The sequence below is a fragment of the Euleptes europaea genome, chromosome 2 (assembly GCF_029931775.1).
Source record: "Euleptes europaea isolate rEulEur1 chromosome 2, rEulEur1.hap1, whole genome shotgun sequence".
Taxonomy (NCBI): Eukaryota; Metazoa; Chordata; class Lepidosauria; order Squamata; family Sphaerodactylidae; genus Euleptes; species Euleptes europaea.
The window spans coordinates 32,741,050-32,761,830 of NC_079313.1; the positions used below are offsets into that span (position 1 = coordinate 32,741,050).

Below are 20,781 nucleotides of genomic sequence, written 5' to 3' on the forward strand. Positions count from 1 at the left end.
GCTATAACAGCTTGCTCTCAAAGGAAAGCCAGGGGCAGCCTTATAACACTACTTCTCTCCTAGGATGAAGAGTGTGTACGTCTGGACAAAGAGCGACTGGCTGCTCGGCTTGAGGGGCACAAGGAAGGCATTGTGCAAACAGAGCAGATCAGGCAAGCTTTGCTTTGTTCGTGATATTATTGCAGTATTTAAAGGAAGAAGATCCTCAATGTAAGACAACCTCCCCTAAAAAAAATTATACATACATTTTTTTAATTACTTCACGTAACTGTAACTTCTTTGAGATTGTAAGGCAACCCCCTCTTTTTTTGGATGGTATACCTGGGGGAAAAAACCTACTGTTGCATTAAGTATAGAATCATAGTCTTGGAAGGCACCACCAGGGTCATCTAGCTCAACCCCCTGCACAGTGCAGGAAATTCACAACTACCTCCCTCACACACACCCTGTGACCCCTACTCCATGCCCAGAAGATGGCCAAGATGCCCTCCCTCTCATGAACTGCCTAAGGTTATAGAATCAGCATTGCTGACAGATGGCCATCTAACCTCTTCTTAAAAACCTCCAGGGAAGGAGCACTTACCACCTCTCAAGGAAGTCGGTTCCACTGAGGAACCGCTCTGTTAGAAAATTCTTCCTAATGTCTAGACGGAAACTTTTGATTTAATTTCAACTTGTTGGTTCTGGTCCAACCTTCTGGGGCAACAGAAAACAACCTGGCACCATCCTGCATATGACAGCCCTTCAAGTACTTGAAGATGGTTATCATATCGCCTCTCAGTCTTCTCCTCTAAATTGCGGTGCCCCAAACTGAACACAATACTCTAGGTGAGGTCTAACCAGAGCAGAGTAAAGAAATACCATCACTTAGCGTGATCTGGACACTATACTTCTGTTGATGCAGCCCAAGATCTCATTTGCCTTTTTAGCTACCACATCACACTGCTGACTCATGTTCAGTATTTGGTCTACTAAGACCCCAAGACCCTTTTTGCACACACTACTGCTAAGAAAAGTCTCCCCCATCCTATAATTATGCAATTGATTTTTCCTACCTAAATGCAAAACTTTACATTTATCTCTGTTGAAATGCATTTTGTTGGTTTTAGCCCAATTCTCCAGCCTGTCAAGATCATCCTCTATCCTGGCTCTGTCTTCTACCCTATTTGCTACCCCTCCCAATTTAGTATCATCTGCAAATTTAATAAGCATCCCCTCTATTCCTTCATCGGAATCATTTATAAAGATGTTGAACCACACAGGGCCCTGAACAGATCCCCGAGGCACTCCACTAGTCACTCCTCTCCAAGTGGATGAAGAACCATTAAAGAGCACTCTTTGGGTGCGATCTGTCAACCAATTATAGATCCATCTAACAGTAAAAGGATTTAAATCACATTTTCTCAGTTTGTCAACAAATAAATACAGTAATTTGAGAATTGTGAATATTCTTTCGTAGAACACCTCTCTCAGCACATAAGCTTTTCTCAGTGTGTCACAGCAAAAATGGGTAATGCTTTAACAGTACCATTTTAAAGCAGCTTGAAAGTGGAAATAACGGTGTTGGTATGAAAAATCTTGCTGCTTCTTCATGAATCAATCTAATAGGAAAATAGCTATTTCTAATGGGGCATACTGAAAAGGTCAGAAATGTGACAGGCACCTTCTGTTTAAGCAAAGAGCCTGGTATTTCCAACATGCTCGCTATAGAATGGGCAGCCCAATCCAATGCATATTTAATAGAAGAGAAAATCCCAGTGAATTTAGCAGGACTTACTCTCAAATTTTGCAGCCTTAGACTTGGAAGACTAAATCGCAGCCTGCCAGAATACTTTGTAACCCTGGGCAAGTCAGTTTCACAGCTTCTTTTTTGGACTTGAGAAAAGAAAGCAGCGAGGGGATGGAGAAGTTTCTAAAGATGATAGCAGGTTCAGTATACTTAATGAAAATCGGATGCTATTAATAAGAGGGAAATGGGACCAAGGTTTAGAAAGATAAGCTGCAGAATCTTGTTGAAGCCTGCAACTTGGGGCCTGCCCACATCACAGGCTGACAACTTACTTGCCTGCAGCTTTACCTCTGAATTTCCTGAGGGTCCACATACCTCACACAGGACAGCACTGCCAGGCATGATAGGTAGATTTAATGCATATAGCAAGCAGTAGGATTTATGCTATCAAAAGCCAATCACAGTTCTTTGCCTCTTTCTTGCATACCCTATTCTTTGTCTAGCTGTTGCTTCTGAAAAACCGCTTGCTTCCCTTCTATAAGCATGGAACAAGCTTGTACCAAATAGTACGGGGGAAGATTGCTGAAGGAGTGGTTATTTCTTGTTTCTCAGAGGTGTTCTTTAAAAAGCACACATGCATCCATAGCCTAGATATAGTTTAAAGGAGAACGTTAAATTGAAAGGCCATTTGTTCTTCAGTTATCTAAATTACCATCCGAGGGAAAGATTAGGTAGTTGTGTCCATCACTGGAAAAGCTCTCCAACACTAGGCAAGGCCATCAGTTTGTAGGCCCAGTGGCTTCTGTTTGTACCAGTGGGGACCCTAAGTGGCTTACATCCATCTCCTCTCTTCAGTTTTATCCTCACAACAACCCTGGGGCTCTTAGCCTGGGATCGGGCCTGGGGACCCTATAGAGTGGGGAAAAAATCCTGTAGCACCTTACGTCTTATTAGTATTGCTGTAGATATTAAGGCAATACCTAAACAAAGCTAGGTTTTAAAGGTTGTAAACCTTTAAAGGTTATCAGGTTATTGGAACAAAGTACAGGAGAAGCACAGGGCATAGAGAGCAGGGCACCTATCTTTTTTCATCTCCAGGGTAAACACACCAAAGAGTGACACTGGACAGAAGTCATGGGTGTGTGTTCAGTGCAAGGAGCTCCTGGCTTTCAAGGAGTGAGTTCCTTTCCATGAGACCAAGGTAGCTCAACTGGAGGAGCTGAGACAGGCAGAGAGAGAGGTAGGCAAGGACTCCGTTTATGCAATAGTCGCATCCCAGTCCCAGGGGTGACGGCTCCCTGCTAGTCATGGATGATGAAGCCCTTGGTGAAGGAGGTAATCTCTCTAAGGTAAGGGGTTGTGGTAACTTAGAAGGGACCCCTTCCTTGGTGGATGAACAGATATCCTCTTGTACTGAGGAGATGCCTCTGAGGGTAGGGGGGCTTCTTGTAGAGATTCAGTCCTTAGAAATGTGACAGCTGGGTTTCTGGTGAGCGCAAGGACTGCATGGTAACTTGCCTGCTTGGTGTAAAGGTTGTGGACATAACCTGTCATTTAGATAGTTTGGTAGATAGTGCTGGAGAGCAGCCAGTGGTTGAGGTGCACATTGGCACCAACAATGTGGGGAAGTATAGTCTTCAGGTCCTGGAAGCCAAATTTAGGTTCTAGGCAGAGACTAAAAGCCAGGAACTCCAAGGTAGCTTTCTCTGAAAGGTTATCTGTTCCATGTGCAGGACCAGCTAGACAGTCACAGTTGGGGAGTCTCAGTGTTTGGATGAGATGGTGGTGTAGGGAGGAAGGCTTTAGATTTGTTAGAAACTAGGCAACATTTTGGGACAAGCCAAACCTGTGCAAAAGGGATGGGCTCCACTTGAACCAGGATGGAACCATACTGCTGCCACGTAAGATTAAAAAAGTGGCAGAGAAACTTTTAAACTGAACCTGGAGAGAAAGCCAACAGGAGCTGAGAAGCATCTGGTTCAGGCAGACTCAGTGCAAATGGACAAAGGGAAAATGATTCTGGTTGCCCAAATGGGGATGGGATGGATATGAAAGGGGATGATAAAGCAGGATAGCTTCTTAACGGAGCCGAAGGACACATGCCAGGCAAGTCGAAAGAGAGAGAGATGTGGAGGTATTTATATGCCAATGCCAGAAGCCTCCAAGCAAAAATGGGGGAATTATAGTGCTTGGTTTTAAGGGAAAACATAAATATAACATTACAGAAACCTGGTGGAAGGGAGAGAACCAGTGAGATATGGTCATTCCTGGATACAAACTCTATAGAAATGACAGGGAAGGGCGTATTGGAGGGGGTGTTGCTATGGACATCGAATAAACTAGAAACCATAAAATGGGCAGACTCATCCACAGAATTCTTATGGGTGACAGTACTGGGCCCCAAAGGTAATTTAGTACTGGTGACATTCTGTCTGCCTCCTGACCAAAAGGCTCAGGGTGATTTAGAGATGGAGGATGAAATAAGGGAAGCATGCAAAGGTGATGAAGTAGTAATAATGGGAGACTTTAACTACCCTCATATTGATTGGATAAATGCATGCTCTAGTCAGGCCAAAGAGATAACATTTTAGACATCCTCAACAACTGTGCCCTTGAACAGTTGGTCATGGATCCAACCAGAGGGGAGCCGGTACTGGATTTAATACTCAGTGGTGCTACCAGTAACGTAGTGTGGGGTGTGGATGTGGTTGAACCAATTGGCAAAAGTTACCACAAAGGTATCAAATTCAATGTATACGTTTGTGGGAAAATGCCTGGGAAAACTCAAACAATTGCATTTGACTTTAAAAGAGGGAACTTCTCTAAAATGAGAAACCTGGTAAAAAGGAAGTTGACAGGAACAACTAGGAGGGTTAAATATCTGGAAAAGGCTTGGGGGTTACTCAAGTCCTCAATACTAGAGGCTCAGCTAGATTGTATACAACAGATGAAGAAAAGTAGTATAATGTCCAAGAGGTCACCATCATGGCTAACAGGTAAGGTGAAGGAAATTATTAGAGAAAAAAGGTTTCCTTCAGAAACTAGAAGGCTTGCCTAAATGAGGCAAACAAAAGCAAACACAAACTTGCACAAAAGAAATACAAGCAAACAACTAGAGATGCAAAAAAAAAAGATTTTGACGGACATATCGCTAAACACATCAAGACCAAGAATAAGAAATTCTTTAAGTACATTAGGAGCTGGAAACCAGCTAGGAAAGCAGTGGGACTATTGGATGACAATAGGAGTACAGGTACACTAAGTGAGGATAAAGTGATTGCTGAGAAACTAAATGAATTCTCAAATTCTTATGTGTACATGTGGGAACTTGCAAGAAACTTGTGGGAGTGGCTCTCCCATTCCCCCCCACACTGGTTTCCTCCCCTCTCCCCCTATTTCTCTCTCTCTTCCTCCCACCATACCTCTTATTTTCTCCACAATGCCTGTTATTTTCTCATTCTACCCTCCACACAATCACTATTTCTCTCTCTGCCCCCTCCCTTCCTTCCTTCCTGCCCCTGCCCCATTTCTTTCTCTTGCAGTCCCCCAAGTTTGGGCCCACAATGACAGGAAGTTTTTTTTCTCCAATCTACGAATTTCGATAGCTGCACATAAGCCCACTTGTGGCTATTACATATATAGATGCTGGTAGGAACAATGCTTTTCTTGCCTTTTAGGCATCCAGTCAGGATTTATCACTAAGTAGATGAGAGTCTGTATAACAAGTTCATTGTCTGTTAGGGTCTTCAGTAGTGACAAATGGTAGATAACTATCACAAATTCTTATATTTGGGATTCATCGCACCACCCTCTCAGTCCTGTCATTCATGACATGGGTTAGTCAATGCTAGGTCTTCCTGTCAATCTTGGCCAGACAGGGAAGAGACCACAGAACTAGAAGAACTTAATAGTTCTTTTATGTTTCTGGTATTGAATATGGGGAAGAGGGTAAATTCAGAGGAGTGACAGAGCCACTAAGAGTCTCCTTCACTCACCATTAATTGCAAATACATAAAGCTTAAAATATTGTCTTCAGCCAGAAGATGGAAATGGGACTCTGGTATGTTGCTTCAGTTTCCTCCTTCCCCATTCTCTTTTGGTATGTGTATTTTTTTTATTCTGTGAGTCTTTTGTCGGGCGGGAGGACTAACAGGACATTCAGTGTGTAGAAATTGCCAGATTTAGCCATAGGAGAGTGAATTGGTTTATTTCTACAAAATAATACTTTGATGTTTTGTTGTAAAACTAAGGAAAGTAATTTTCCAGACTAATTGGTTAATTGTTGCTTGTACTGCCTCAACACTCATTCAGACCATTCAACTGAATCATATAAGTGCTGGCCTGTAACTGTGCTTACTTTGTTTTCTACAATAATGTTTTTCTAGGTCCTTGTCTGAGGCGATGTCTGTGGAAAAAATTGCTGCTATCAAAGCCAAAATCATGGCCAAGAAAAGGTCCACTATCAAGACGGATTTGGATGATGACATAACTGCTCTTAAACAGCGAAGTTTTGTAGATGCAGAGGTTGACGTAACCAGAGATATTGTCAGCAGGGAAAGGGTGTGGAGGACGAGAACTACCATTTTACAAAGCACAGGGAAGGTAAGGGTGCATTCATCATATTTGTTTTCAGCCACTAGGAAGATTATTTTTTTGTTCATCTAACTGAATAATTAAGCTAAAGTACATTCGGACACCTGACTGCGCACATTACCAGTTATCATCTTTGGAACTCATTTGTGTCTTGATTATGTTTAACAGTAATTTGGTTATTGTGGTTGCTTGTTGGTCTCATTTAAACCTTTTAATATCATAGGATTTTCCCACTAAGCTCCCATTTTAGAATTTGATTTTATTCCCCGCTAAAATTGGGAGTAGACAAAGCTGACAAAGTAGATGGGCTGTTTGTATAAAGATGCTTTAAACCCCACTGTTTCCTCAAAAGTCCCATCTGGAGATACTGTTGTTTCCTTTATACCTCTGTTATCTTCTGTGCTAATTTAAGGAATAATAAATAGAAATAGAGGTGCTCTTTGGTGCTATCAAAACAGATTAATATTCCTCTTATGTACTGGCAAGTAGTCGTTAAACTAAGACCAAAGGATAATATGAAGATGTGATTGGTGTGAGATTGATGTGTATCTTTCAAAGATTGGAGAGAACGGCAGCAGGCACTGATCAGTGTGTTAAATAATTGGGATATTACCAGACTTGTATACTGATGGATAAGCAAGCTAGGTGCTGAACCTTGGTAATTGTGAACAGGGGAAGAATAAATGGGATTGATTCAGGTGTGGGAAAATACAGGCTTGATTCAGATGTTAACACTAGAACCAGGATTTAGGGGATTAGGCCATGGGATTCTTTCTACATTGTCCTCTGTTCCTCCAGTATATTTTTCCCACCTCTGCTACCTAGGTTTAGTGTTGTTTGACGGTTGCTGACTTCCTCTTAAAATGCATGTTATTATGCACTTAAACTTAATTTGACTAGTTTCTAAAAGTGAGTTTTGGAGCATACACTCTAGTTTGGGTTGGCAAATGTATTTTACCCTGCTGCTTCCCTGGGGCGCCTGGTATTCAGAATGTCAGGGTGTGTGTAGTCTCATTAATTAAAACCTTGGTCCATCCAAACTGGGTCATAGATTTGTTGCTGTCACTATCCTAAAAGCTGTGGCAAGAAAATGTGTGTGAACCAACATATGAAACTAAATAAATGTTCATGTTCTGCTGCCTACCCTGAATTGTCTCTGGCTACCAAAGCTCAGTGTAAACTGAAAAGCCTTCATTTTTGAAAAACATTCAGAATCTATTTTAGTCAATTTCCAGGTGGGTGGGACCAGTGAAAATTATATGGTATCTCCAGATACTGGCAACTGGAGGTATAAGCTTTGATTATTTCAGGCAGACGATTGGCAAACAATGCTTAGAAATAAATTACAGTTCATGTGGGGCTTCTGAGAGAGATGGCTTTGGAGTTAAATGATGAACCTTTTAGAATTATTCTAAAATAAGCTTATACATTGATTTGTGTGCATACCATTTAAAGATCTTTCTCATTCCTCATGAGTGAACATTAGTAATGGCCTAAAATGTTTTGCTTCAGTGCCAATAAGTATTTTCTTGTACACTGGAAAGTTTTATAGAGCATGTGGGAAGTCTGAAGCTTCATTATTTTCTAACGTAGATGACATCAAGATCTTGTTAAAGTAATCATTTTATTGACAACTAAATGTGGTGTTGGAGAGGCGGCTAGACTGTTCTTGTCAGATCTTATAATTCTAGTCCACGCGAGCTTGAACTATTGTCTGGTTCAGATATGCCAACAGCAATATTTGTTTTTAAAAACTTACTTCATAGGATACAATGATGCCCCTGCTTGTAATCCTCAATATTTGCTATCTCGATAATCTAGTTGTGTATTTTATCCTAAAAACTGGTACTATTCATAGATAGTTTAAAATGTTGGTGGCAAGGACTTGTTCAAAATTATTTGGGTTTGATTTTTAAAAAGATTAACAGGGCACAGTATAGTCTGCTTTCAATCTGTCTTTTGTTATGGAATTACTAGCAAACTGCCCACCAAATGGTGGGAATGTGTGGTTGAAATAGTTATGAAGGTAAATTTCAGCTGAGTGGATAGGTGAGCACTTTAAATTTGGGTTCTGTAGATGACACAATGCCCTGACCTGGATGGCCCAGGCTAGCCTGATCTCGTCAGATCTCAGAAGCTAAGCAGGGTCGGCCCTGGTTAGTATTTGGATGGGAGACCACCAAGGAAGACCAGGGTTGCTGTGCAGAGGAAGGCACTGGCAAACCACCTCTGTTAGTCTCTTGCCATGAAAACCCCCAAAAAAGGGGTCGCCATAAGTCGGCTGCGACTTGACAGCACTTTACACACACACAGATGACACAATGCTACTCCCATCCCTAAGCAGTCAGAATTGGTTCTTTTGTTCTTTTTCTGGCAGGCTTTGTGACCCTTTTTCTGCTCACCTTTTTTTTAGCATTCCTCTTTTTCTTTTCTTCCTTTTGCTTCTGACCATTTGGAACCACATCACAGTTTCAGAACTAGGATTAAAGTTTGTTTTTTCTTTGCTGCTCTGCCTTTTTGTAGTCTTTACCACTGCCTCACAGCTATCTTTCTGTACTCATTTAATATTATGTATCTGTTCTTGCTTTTGCTTCCTCAGCATAGGTTTACATTTGCATTCTCTTCACTGAATGATGCAACTCCCAACTCCCAATTGTCTAGCACTGCCTGTGGTGCTCTAAGGGGAGTTTCTCCTTAACTTGACCAACTGTGGCCTCTTTTGAATTCTTACCCTTGGATATTCTTGACTCTTTTAAAGTTTGTAGCCTGGAACACTTTAGATCAAAGCTTATTAAACTGTGGGTCGCCACCTGGTATGGGGTCGCGTAACTGAATGTGGGGGTTGCAAAAAAATTTGGCAACAGTAAATGGTAAAATTATATGTATACCAAAGAATTGTTTTAAAATAAATTTCTTTATGATTTATTACCAGTAAATGTTTGATTTGTATACCTGTTTTATATACCTATATACCCGGGGTCGCGTAAAAATTTCTCTGGCGAAAAGGGGATCATGAGTGGAAAAACTTTAAGAAGCCCTGCTTTAGATGACTCTCAGTGATGGTCTTGGTGTCATTCAGTTTAAACTTTTTTTGTTACACTGCTTGGCATTCTTAAAGCAGTCTCTGCTTTGCAGAGAACCTACATTCTCAAATGGCCACACTTTCGGCCGTGGGTTTGGGTTGTTTTTAAGATGCTGTGCTGGTTTAAAGCTGTTTTGTAAGCCTACAGTTCTAAGATACATGAAGCATAGAAGAGGGATCTGTTTTTTTCCAATTAACCAGTCATTCTCTCTTTGAGCACTAGGTGGTAGTCTTGTTCCATGTCTGTGAAATCATAACCTGGACAATTGAATTTGAGAAGCAGAGGAGTCAGTTGCAGGCTCAGAGCGCTGATTTCCCCTGTTGTCGGCTTATTCAGACTACAATTCTGAGTATTTCTTTTTGGTGTCCAGCATTATGAATTATGAGTCTCATGAACATTTAAATCAAGGCAACTTCAATTATCAATTAAAAAGGCTAATTTGAATAATTGATTTAATTTGAGGTTTCATTGTGTAATTCATATATTTCTTGAGCAAGATTGCATACTAATTGGTTGATGAAACAATTTGAACATGTTTTGTTTGCTGTTATGTAGACCCTTTATTCGATTTAGAAATATTATCCTGAACTTCTGGTCATGCTTTTTGCATTATGAAAATATATCCATTGAAACAGTGTATTTCCACTTGGTTTTCTATACCTGTAGAAGGACACTATTAGTCCATAGACAAAGTTAGTTATGTTTGAAGGGTGTTCAGCTATCTTAGAAGCAAGGGCTGGTAGTTTCTGGGCAGAATAGTATTTCTCTACAATGTAGAAAATAAATATCCATTCTGTTTGCTTTGAGTCATGAATATAGATAATTTATAATAATGAAATATGCATTTATTTGATTTAAAACTGCCTTTCTGCACACAAGGAGCACACAAGAAAGTTAACAATAAAACTGTAACATTACAATAGTTTGAAATTTTTTGAACAAATCTGGTTCCATAAACAGCTATATCCATTCAATAAGAGCAGTGAGCAAAGTAGTCATACATACATGTTCTCCTGGTATAAACCATTTTTAATCTGTGCTGGAAACCTTGGAGAAGTGATGTGTCTCGCCTCCAGAGGGCGGGTGCTGGGAACTTCCTGCGAGTTCTGCTAGCCTAATCTTCAATAATATAGGTTCCCACAGAACAGCCCAATCCATTTATCTCAAGGCTTATGCAGAATGGTAAAGGTGGAAGTAATCCTACCTTGTATCCAAGCTATTTAGGGCTTTAAAGGTCCTATCCTGCACTTTGAATAGGGATTGAAAAGAAATGAAGCCAGAACAGTTGACAAAGTACTGGGTATATCATTGCAGTGAGTCCTACTAAGGTCTTAATCTGCTGCATGGTGAACCAGCTGAAGTTTCTGTACTGTCTTCAAGGGCAGCCCTACATAGAGCACATTACAGTAATCTAATATGGATGCTACTAAGGCATACATAACTATGAACATGTTTGCCTTTTCTGGTAGTACCCACAGCTGGCAATTCAGCACAGACTGATAAACGACACCCTGTGCAATCTCCATGAACTGTCCATCCAATGTCAGTGATTCCAGAAGCACCTCCAAGCTGTGAACTTGAACCTTTAGGGAGAAGTTCAACTTCACCAAGAATAGGCTACATGCCTATTCCCATATTGACATTGCTTCTAACCTGCAGCAATTCTGTCATGTTGGTTTAAATTTCAGTTCAGTCAACCTAATGTAGTCCTTCACTGCCTCTAGGCACTGGTTTAGTGTTTCCACTGCCTCACTGAATTTGGATAGAAAGCTCTGTGCCATCAACATATTTGTGTCACTGTTCTCCATATCTCTTGGTGATCTCTCCTAGTGACTTCTTGTAGATGTTAAACCGCATGTGGGACAAGGTGGAACTTAAGCCAAAGGCCATGGGCCACAGGAAAAGGTTCTTATGGTTTTAGTGTACATTGCTGCTATCTGTAAAATTTAACCCTGGAAGTTATTCTGTGAGACTAAAGATCTCTTCTGGAATATCCCATAATTACAGGGGGTTTTGAAGGAAGCAGAAGTTACTCTCTCTCTCTCTCCCCCCACCCCCCGCCCCAGCCAGTAAGAGCAGATGGGTGTTGGTTCTTCCTTTAAACCAATCATTCCCATTGAACAGTTAGTATGCTTGGAGATTTGCTGACAAACTGCAATTTTTAAAAAATTGTTAATGTGTCAAATTTTTAAAGTGTCAACCATTTAAAAATTGTTAAAGTGTCAAAAAGGGACTAGCAGGACTCCAGACTTTCTTGTTGTACCGATTTAGCAAGAAGTCTTCACAAAAACCTATCACAGGGTTGTTACAAGGGATAAAATGGAGGAGAGGAGAATGATGTGAGCCACTTTGGGTCCCCATTGGGCAGAAAGTAAATAATAAATAGGGACTGTGAGCAATGATTTAGAAGATCCTGGTTCAGACGTTTCCTCTGCCGTGAGTTCAGTGACAGCTGCAAATGATAGTAATTTTTGTGTAATTTTTGTACAATTTGTGACACGTCTACACATGCATGTCCACACATAATTACATGTTTTTGACAAAAGGGCTGAACTGCTCACTAGCCACGTTATTTCATGTGACAACCGACTAGAGCTGGGGAAAACCCCTGTCTTTGTTGCCTGGGACTACACTAATGGGAGGATGGATTTTAAAGTACTCGCAGTTCATTCTTGTGTATGTTCTTCATATATTTAGGGAAACTTGAGTCCTGCATTTTTATGGCAAGATTCCTGGCGTCTTGGTTGTAAACATTTGATATCTGAAACAAAGGACTTTTTTTTCTCCTGTGAATTAAAATTAGTGGCACTCTTGACTCAGCACTGGAAGTTACATATATTTTATGAATCACCTCCCAGAATGGACATCCTCTATGCTACTGCAGGGTAATCCAATTAATATTGCTTCCTGCCCTCTTTGCCAAGTCAGAGATGGAGCAATGCCTTCTGAGTGGTTGTGCTTCAGAGATTGCCCAGGGTTTGTCAGCTGTGACACAGCGACAGGGGAATCCTGTTGAGTTTTTATTTCCTCCCATCAGAGAATGTCATTGCTTTTATATTGGCAGAGAGAGGGGGAATCCTGTATATCCTCTCCCCACTTGTGGAGGGGTGGTTGCATCCACTTCTGTCTTAATTTTTTCAAGGCATACTTTTGTCCGGGTATATAGTTTTGGAGTTGCTGTACTTTTTAAAAAAACGACAACAAAAAATCCAACAAAACCTCCTCCTGTTTTATGTAAGTTGATGGGACCATCTGTTGGCATGTCTGTACATTCTTTTTGATCATAATCTCATTTTAGGTATAACTGTCTGGAGCAGATGCTTGTTTCTTCCATGTAAAAATGCCCTGGCGCAGCAGATGGATACTGTGGAGCGTGGATGCTGCTGCTATAGTGGAGTATTCAGCTGAACAAATGCAGACAGCAGATTTTCAACCTGTAAGCCACAGCACACACATTGGCCTGCTAAGAGCTGTGCAAACCACATGGACTTTCATCTCCCTAGTTTTCAGCTCGTCAGCTGCTTTATAAAGATTTCCAAAGGGATTTTTCCCACTTTTTGTATAGTTGCTGAAAATGATGCATGAGTGTTAAAACCACACAGTGAGAAAATGCAGGGTTTTTTAGAGTAAAAAGTGATGGGTTGGATCCTTTAGCAAAACATGAAGGAGGAGTAGGGGGAGCAGTTTTTCCCTTTAATGCGCCTAGATCTTGGAATTCCAAAATGATGCAATGTTCTGACCAACAAGAACTGAGATGACAAACACAATCCAAAGAGATCGAAGTGCATGCATACACATACAAAGACCATATGTGAATTTTGCCGCCTACCAGCAGCCTGTTGTGAGAGTGAGCGTGACGTAGTGGTTAAGATCAATAGACCCTAATCTGGAGAACCAGGTTCGATTTCCCACTCTTCCACATGTTGGGTGATCTTGGGCCAGTCACATTTCAAAACTCTCTCAACCCACTCAGAGGCAAGCAATGGCAAACCACTTCTGAACATCTGTTGCCTTAAAAACGCTGCAAGGTTGCCATAAGTCAGTTGTGACTTCATGGCACACACACACACACAACAGTCTACTGTCCTCTCCCCTTGCTAGGCAGGAAAAGGATTTTGGAGGAGGGGGTGATTCCCTCACAGGAGACAGAAAGTGAAAGATCTGTTACTGCCTCCACGAGCAAGTGATAGGAATCACCCAATCTGAAGATGCCCTTCTTACCTCAGAACAGAAAGAACCTTTACGATGAGTAATCCAAGGTTCATTCTCTTCTTTGGTCTTTGCTCTTCACTGCTTTGCCAAAGATATTTCACTGAGGGTTGAGGGACTGTTGTCAATAGAGTACATTGAAGCAATGGGTGACAGTCACTGAGAAGGGAGAATTGGGTGAAATTGCCATCTCCTTTCTTTTCCTGTAACGCAGAACTTGGACCACTATGGATGGAGAAGGAAGTGGGAGGTGATTGCTGACTGCAGGTGATAGCTAGCAAGAGGTACCACAGGCCTTTCCTTGGGAATTCTATTTTGGATTGTCTTACTGGGCCTATGCGAACATTGGCCGGCATTCAAAGGGTTCATATGCTAAACCATACTTACTTAGGGCTTTACAACCTCCACCAGCAATTGCCATGCCGCCCTGGAAAGGTGATTCAGAAGCAGCATTCCATGAGGCACAGTAGGCTGCGCTGTGTGTGTGTGCTCCATCAAGTCACAACTGACTAATGGCAACCATGTAGGGTTTTCAAGGCAACAGGCATTCAGAGGTGGTTTGCCACTGCTTGCCTCTGCGTGGGTTGAGATAGTTCTGAGAGAACTGAGTCTGGCTCAAGGTCACCCAACAGGCTTCATGAGGAGGGGGGAATCGAACCCGATTCTCCAGATTAGAGTCTGCCACTCTTAACCACTAATCCACGCTCGCTCTCACAACAGGCTGCTAGCAGATGGCAAAATTCGCATAAGGTTTTTGTATGTGTTTGTCATCCCAGTCCTTGTTGTTCAGAATATTGAATCATATTGGGATTCCAGGATTTTGGGGCAGTACAAGAAATGTTTAGAAATGTGAGCAACTCTGAACAATAACAGGCAGTAAGATGAATGAATGTGCAGTAACTTGAATGTCCCAGGCTACCTGGTACACCCTGGAGAGGTGTACAGGACTGGAATGAACGCACAAGAAGCAGGGCACTGCTGTGGAGCCAGAGGCAAAATGGAAGTTTTCTGGTAGCCATCCTTGTAGACAAATTTGGAGCTGACAGGGCAAGTACAAACTTGTCTGTAAGGCTGTTGAATTTTTTTTTTGGTAAAATTTAGATTCTGCAAAATTTGGCCAGTTTTTATTTGGGAAATGCCAAAGTCCAAACTCCCCTATTCGGATCCGGGGAATTCGGCATAAAATTCGGCGTTCCTGAATTAATTCGGCCAAATAAAGCCATTTAAAGCACATTTGCGACTTTGTGGCTCCGGGGGGGGGGCATTTTTGGAGGTAGAGGTCCCAAACTTTCAGGGTAGCTTGGAGGGACCCTACTTGCAAGAACCCCCACGTTTGGTGAAGATTGGGTCAGGGGGTCCCGAGTTATGGGGTCTGGAAGGGGTCCCCCATCCGCCCATTGGAATGAATGGGAGCAGGCAATCCTTAATGTGCATCTCGAGAGTGGCAAATCCAAGGCAAAACCTCCCATTGTTTCTCGTTGGCTATTTATGCACGGGAGGTTTTGCTTGGATTTTCCGCTTTCTAGATGCACATTTCCCCCAGACAAATTCTCAAAACTCTGCAGGGGGGCTTATTGTTGAGATTTGAGAATTTGGATGGGAAAAATATGCATGGGAAAAATATGCATCTAGCGAGTGGAAAATGCAAGGCAGAACCTCCCATTGTTTCTGGGGCGGCCAGAGAGAGACTCTCTGACCCACACTGAAACCAGTGAAAACAGCAACAATCATACTCGCAAAGAGGAGATCAAGCCCCCCCCCCCCAGGACAGGTAAGGTAACCCCCCTTTGGCTCCCCCCCCCACACAGTAGAAGCCCGTCCATGGCTTCTAAGAGCTGATGTAACACAAGCAAGAAAAGCTTTCATACTACGCCGAAAGTGCATCCTAGAACGCTCAAAGCGTAAGTAAACAGCGTAACTAGCATGGGTAACGCACTTTGGCTGTGTTGAAATGAAAAGATACATCTTATAATGCTACTAGCATAAGCGCGACCTGCGCAAATTCCGTATCTTCAGTATTGATAGATTTCATGCTGCTGGATTCAAATCTTCCACAGCAACGATCACACTTGCAAAGAGGCAATCAGCCCCCCCAGGACAGGTAACCCCCCCAAATCACACTCCACAGAGGCAATCAAGCCCCCCCCAGCAGAACAACCCCCCCCCGAACCAGAAGATGCAAATTCCAAATGAAGGATAAGGGGCCAGACAGAGACAGACTCACTGACATGGGATGTACTAAAACGAATGACAGGCTAGCCCATTAGAAACAACGGGAACAGCTGCACTCAACTCCAGGCGAGGGTGGCAACGGGCAAAAAAGGCAGAACGCACACTCCCGCAGAGGCGAGCGGGCACCCCCCGGTAGAACAGGCCAAAGCCCCCCCCCTCAAACCAGTACGGCTTTCGGCTCAACCCCATAGAAACGACCCAAGGGTGCAGAGAGGAGGGAGACTCACGCACGCACCGCCACACTGACTCAACTGCAGGCGAGGGTGGCAACGGCCAGAAAAAGGCAGAACGCACACTCCCGCAGAGGTGAGCAGGCACCCCCCCGGCAGAACAGGCAAAAGCCCCCCTTTGGCTTCCCCCACCCACAGAAACTGCTTCCCCCCCCACACACACAGAATCTGCTTCCCCCCTACACACACACACACACGAGAAAAGGTATAGAGAAAACCCCCAAAAATCAAACTGTGTGGATGTCTTCCAGCAGAAGCAGGGAGAAGTAAATCCAATCCAGTTCCTGTAAGCAGGATCTCTCAGGAGCAGCGCCACCAAAATAGAAGGAAATGAATACAGACTCGGGGCAGGACGGGAGTTTTTATACTCTTCTCCTGGCTAATTCAAAAGGGAGAATCCCTGCTCTGATTGGCCAGAAGAAGACCCAGCTTGGGCCACCATTGGCTGCGGGAGAATGCTGAGTTGGGGACGCCAAATTTGGCCGAATTTATTCGGCGTCCACCTGAACTCGCCGAATTCGGCTTGTCGTTTTCCCGCCTCTTTTCACTTCGGCTCTATCCAAACTGGAAACTGCCGAATCGGGGGAAATTCAGCTGTTTTTCATGTCGGATGGAATCGAATCGACAGCCCTACTTGTTTGCCTATCTCCCCCCCCCCCCCGTCTATGCCAGGTAAAACCTCAAGAACAATGAGAAGGGAACAGCCCCTTTAGCATATGTGTTAGCACTCTCCTTGCAGGCCATAGGGATCCATATATGTTAACACTCTTGGTAGCTGATAGCAAAACCTCATACCTCAGTAATTAGAAATCCATTCAGGGAACTTGGAACCAATTCTTTACATACCCAGATGTCCAGCTAATACCATCAAGTTGCAAAATAGGTAAAGCCAAACCCCTCTAAGTCATCTCCTTCTTCCTGGGAAGACTCCCAAAACATCTTCACTCATCTGGAAATCTATAACAAATACTTAACAGTATATAATCAGAAGAACCTAGGTATTGTTCCTACTTGCTTCCACCTCCTGTTCTTTCTTACTTAAACTGTTAAACTAATCAAAGAGCAATCAAGTCTTTGTCCCTGGCAACGTTTGGTTGCCAGTGAAATCATAACACCTCAGGATACATTTTTTGGGTATAAATATACCCCCAAATGGCATCCATTGTGTGTGTTGTGTGTCCTGGAGTATGCATGCACCTCCACTTGCTGGTGGCTCCTTTTCTCCCTCTCTTTTGTAGCTGCCATCTTTGGACGTTGCTCATCTGATTGGTAAATATTTTCCCCTGGGAATCCTCACATCTTTATGTCCACCCCCTCATTCCTTTTGTTTCCTAGTTCTTGAATGTATCGGGTACAGTGTGATTTGCTGTTTGTGCGTTTGAAGGTATTTTTACAATAAAAACCAATTAATCTTAAACTAAATATTCTCTTTATGGAGAGTTTTGCACAGGGATTTGATCTCTGTATACACAGGGAAAAGATCCCGGTTACCCCTGCTTTTTCCAAAATATAGTCTTCCCAGCTACTTCCCCCCAACCAAAAGGGGAGACGATCTAATTTGGGTAGCACAAGAACATAATAAGCTAGGTCTGTTACAACCCGTTGACTTGGAAAATTCAAAATCAACCTCACTGTTTACTCTCCATTTTGAAACACTTAAAATTTGACTAATCCCAGAGTCTCATCTGTAATGTCTTTGTTTTAAGCCAAGTACTAGACCTATTAAGGGTAAATCACTGCCCTCTGCCTGTTTGTATGTTTTTGTTTTATGTAAAGGGGGTAGTGTATGTATTTACATATTCTGATCATTGTGAAAGGGCTAACTCGGCAGCAGGTAAAATCTAAAGAAATTTTAGTATTACTCTTGGAATGTTTCACGGGCTATTAGTATGTAGTTGCTCAAAGAGATGGGGCAAATGAAAAGCAGGATTTCCAGCTGGCATGTTGCAGTGATCTATACTCGAGCAAGATATGGACAGTACTTGGTTCCATTATGGCCACAGCCATACCATGGAAGCTATTTTTGTATCCATGAAGCTTAATTCCACACCTGACTTAATTGGGTCATATCTCCGCCTGTGTTGTCAAATTTCTGTAATTCCCAAACCTCTTTTGCCATATTTCTCCTTTAGTTGAAGCCAGGGATTCTCTGAGTGGCCTTTAGTGGGCCAGTTTGCTGTAGAGAATTGCAAGCCTTCTTGGGCAGTAAGCTGATTCCTGGCTTTTTACCTCAGCTGAGCCATTAGATGCTTTAAGCAAGCCACTTTCTCTCTCTCCATTCTAACTCCTGCACCTGTAGTATGGGATAATTTGATTGACCTTAAGGAGAAGTTGTAAGAGTTACTGAGAATGTTTGCCAAGTTGTGAAAATGCTTGGGAAGAAGGAAAGTACAATATCAATTTCAAAAATGAATGGTGATGTCTTATCTAATTTGTTTCTGCTCTAATTCTGATTGTATCTCTTTTCTTCTTCCCTGGAGTTGCCAGGTATATATGGAAGACATTTCATGGTTTGAACTGCCTCTTTAGTTGGGGACCTAATATTTCCCCTTGTGAGAGGAAACTTTACAGTGCATGGGCATCTATGAGACCAGTGCTACTTGTCAAGAATTTTTTTTTAGCTTGTTGCTTTCATTCATAGAATGTGGTGGATCAGTGTGCGGGTCATTCCTCTGGAGGTGCAGCCAGACATGTATTACACATGCCACTGAGATCTTTGTAGTGCTTTGTTGAAGCAGTGAGATCTAGAGTTCTTCCTGCTGTAGCTACTACTCTAAAAGAACTGCAGGCAAGTTACTGTTGTGTTTTGGCATTTGCATTCATGGCATCAGAGGGTTTTGGCTTGCTGGCACTTTGCAGGGCAGAACAGTAAAAACATGCTTCAAGTTGAATAGGTTAGCCAATGATCCCCTTTCAGTAAAATTGGATGAAAAGGTCAAGACTTGTAAAAACTAAATTGCCACTTATAACAGGGAGATTGGTGATATTCAAATAGTATTATTATGCTAATTGAGGGCTACTTGTGGTAAAATATTAATTGAAAGTGTGTACAATTTGAAAGGGGAAACAGTTTGGAGTTAATCATAGACTTGACATGTTCATGTGTAGAATGTTACCTGCCATGAGTCAGCCTGCTGAGGCTTGAAGAGGACCATGAAGCAGAAGAAGGCAGTGGAACAGAGCAGCTGCAGCAGGCTGACCAACCACAGGTAGAAGGTAGAAGGGGCCTCCCTGTGTCTACAGCCACCCAGTGCAGGGGACTTACCTGTGCTAGAAGCTCAGCCTCAGGCAGTGCCGCCAGAAAGCCCTCCAGAGCCGCTGGAGCAGAGGCGCAAAAGACTCAGGGTACAGCTACATGCCAGACTACAAGCTCAGTGAAGGACACTCCCATATGATTGTAATGAGGCTAACGAACTTCACCAAGCTAAGTTAGGGTAAAGCTCAGTAGCTGATCCACTTCAGGGCTATTTGAGCAGGCCACTGCAGCTGACTCATTGTGGGAACAACTTGTTGCTACCATTCTGTGTTGACCCTGACCGCTCGTTTGGATTATGCTTTTGGTACTGCTGCTTGGAACCTGAACCTAGAGACAACCAGGCATTGGACTTGGGCTGCTCCTGACCACACCTCATGCTTCTGGCCCTCAGACCAGGTAGTGTACAGAGCGAGCATGGTGTAGTGGTTAAGAGCAGTGGTTTGGAGTGATGGGCTCTAATCTGGAGAACTGGGTTTGATTCCCCACTCCTGCACATGAGCGGCGGAGGCTAATCTGGTGAACTGGATTTGTTTCCCCACTCCTACACACGAAGCCAGCTGGGTGACCTTGGGCAAGTCACAGCTCTGTTAGAACCTTCTCAGCCCCACCTACCTCACAGGGTGTCTGTTGTGGGAAGGGGATTGTAAACCGGTTTGAGTCTCCCTTAAGTGGTAGAGAAAGTCAGCGTATAAAAACCAACTCTTCTTCTAACCTGGCTGCTTTATCGTGAGATGTTGTAATATTCAGTTTGTAGGTGAAAATGAGCTAGATCTGGATGATGACTGGCATCAGAGCTGAGAAAGCAGAGTCCAGTAGCACCTTAAAAACTAACAAAATTTCAGGCAGGGTATGAGCTTTCGTGAGTCACAGCTCACTTCTTCAGAACTGGTAGTATGGTATTAAATTACATTAACCATAGTTAGTGTGTCAACCAGGGGGAACTTCTTTTAACTAGCAAGAGAAACTGGTTTAATGTGGGTTCTGAATCCAGGTTAAGTGAAAACCTGGTCAGCTTTCTCTATGGCAAGGGTGAAAAAAATTGCTTAACAACAGTTGTGATGGAGAGGACAGTTGCATTCCAGGGAGGAAAGGGACAGGAGTGTGTATTCTCAGCATTCTCAATTTATGGGCAGGGAGCTGGTGGTATATCTGCCCTAGGCCAGAGAAGCTTAAGGAGAAGAGCTACCTGTAGCAACATCTTTTTGTTGTCTGTCACATGAAGTGCTTTCTTTGCATTGACTTTCATTCCTCTGCCATTAATTCCAGCTGCTTCTGAAGTTGACTTCAATGAGCTCTCAATTTTTAACGAAATATGCTTTTGGGGGAAGCCACCACAACAAGTTATCCCCACTTACAATTTTAAAGCTATTTTAAAGCACAGCGAACACCTAAACATGGCATGTAAAGTACATTATGTCCACAACACACTAGAGAGACCTTGTATATGCA

The 20,781-nt window shown here is 42.7% G+C and overlaps 1 protein-coding gene across 1 annotated transcript in view; it reads left to right on the forward strand.

Annotated features, from left to right (window-relative positions):
* The window catches only part of CDC73 (cell division cycle 73), a 130,252-nt gene that overhangs the window by 13,229 nt on the left and 96,242 nt on the right, over positions 1–20,781 (forward strand). Inside the window, exons 6-7 of the mRNA XM_056867500.1 lie at positions 64–152; positions 6,115–6,331. Of these exons, the coding sequence (XP_056723478.1) occupies positions 64–152; positions 6,115–6,331 (306 nt within the window). The remainder of the gene's footprint in view (positions 1–63; positions 153–6,114; positions 6,332–20,781) is intronic.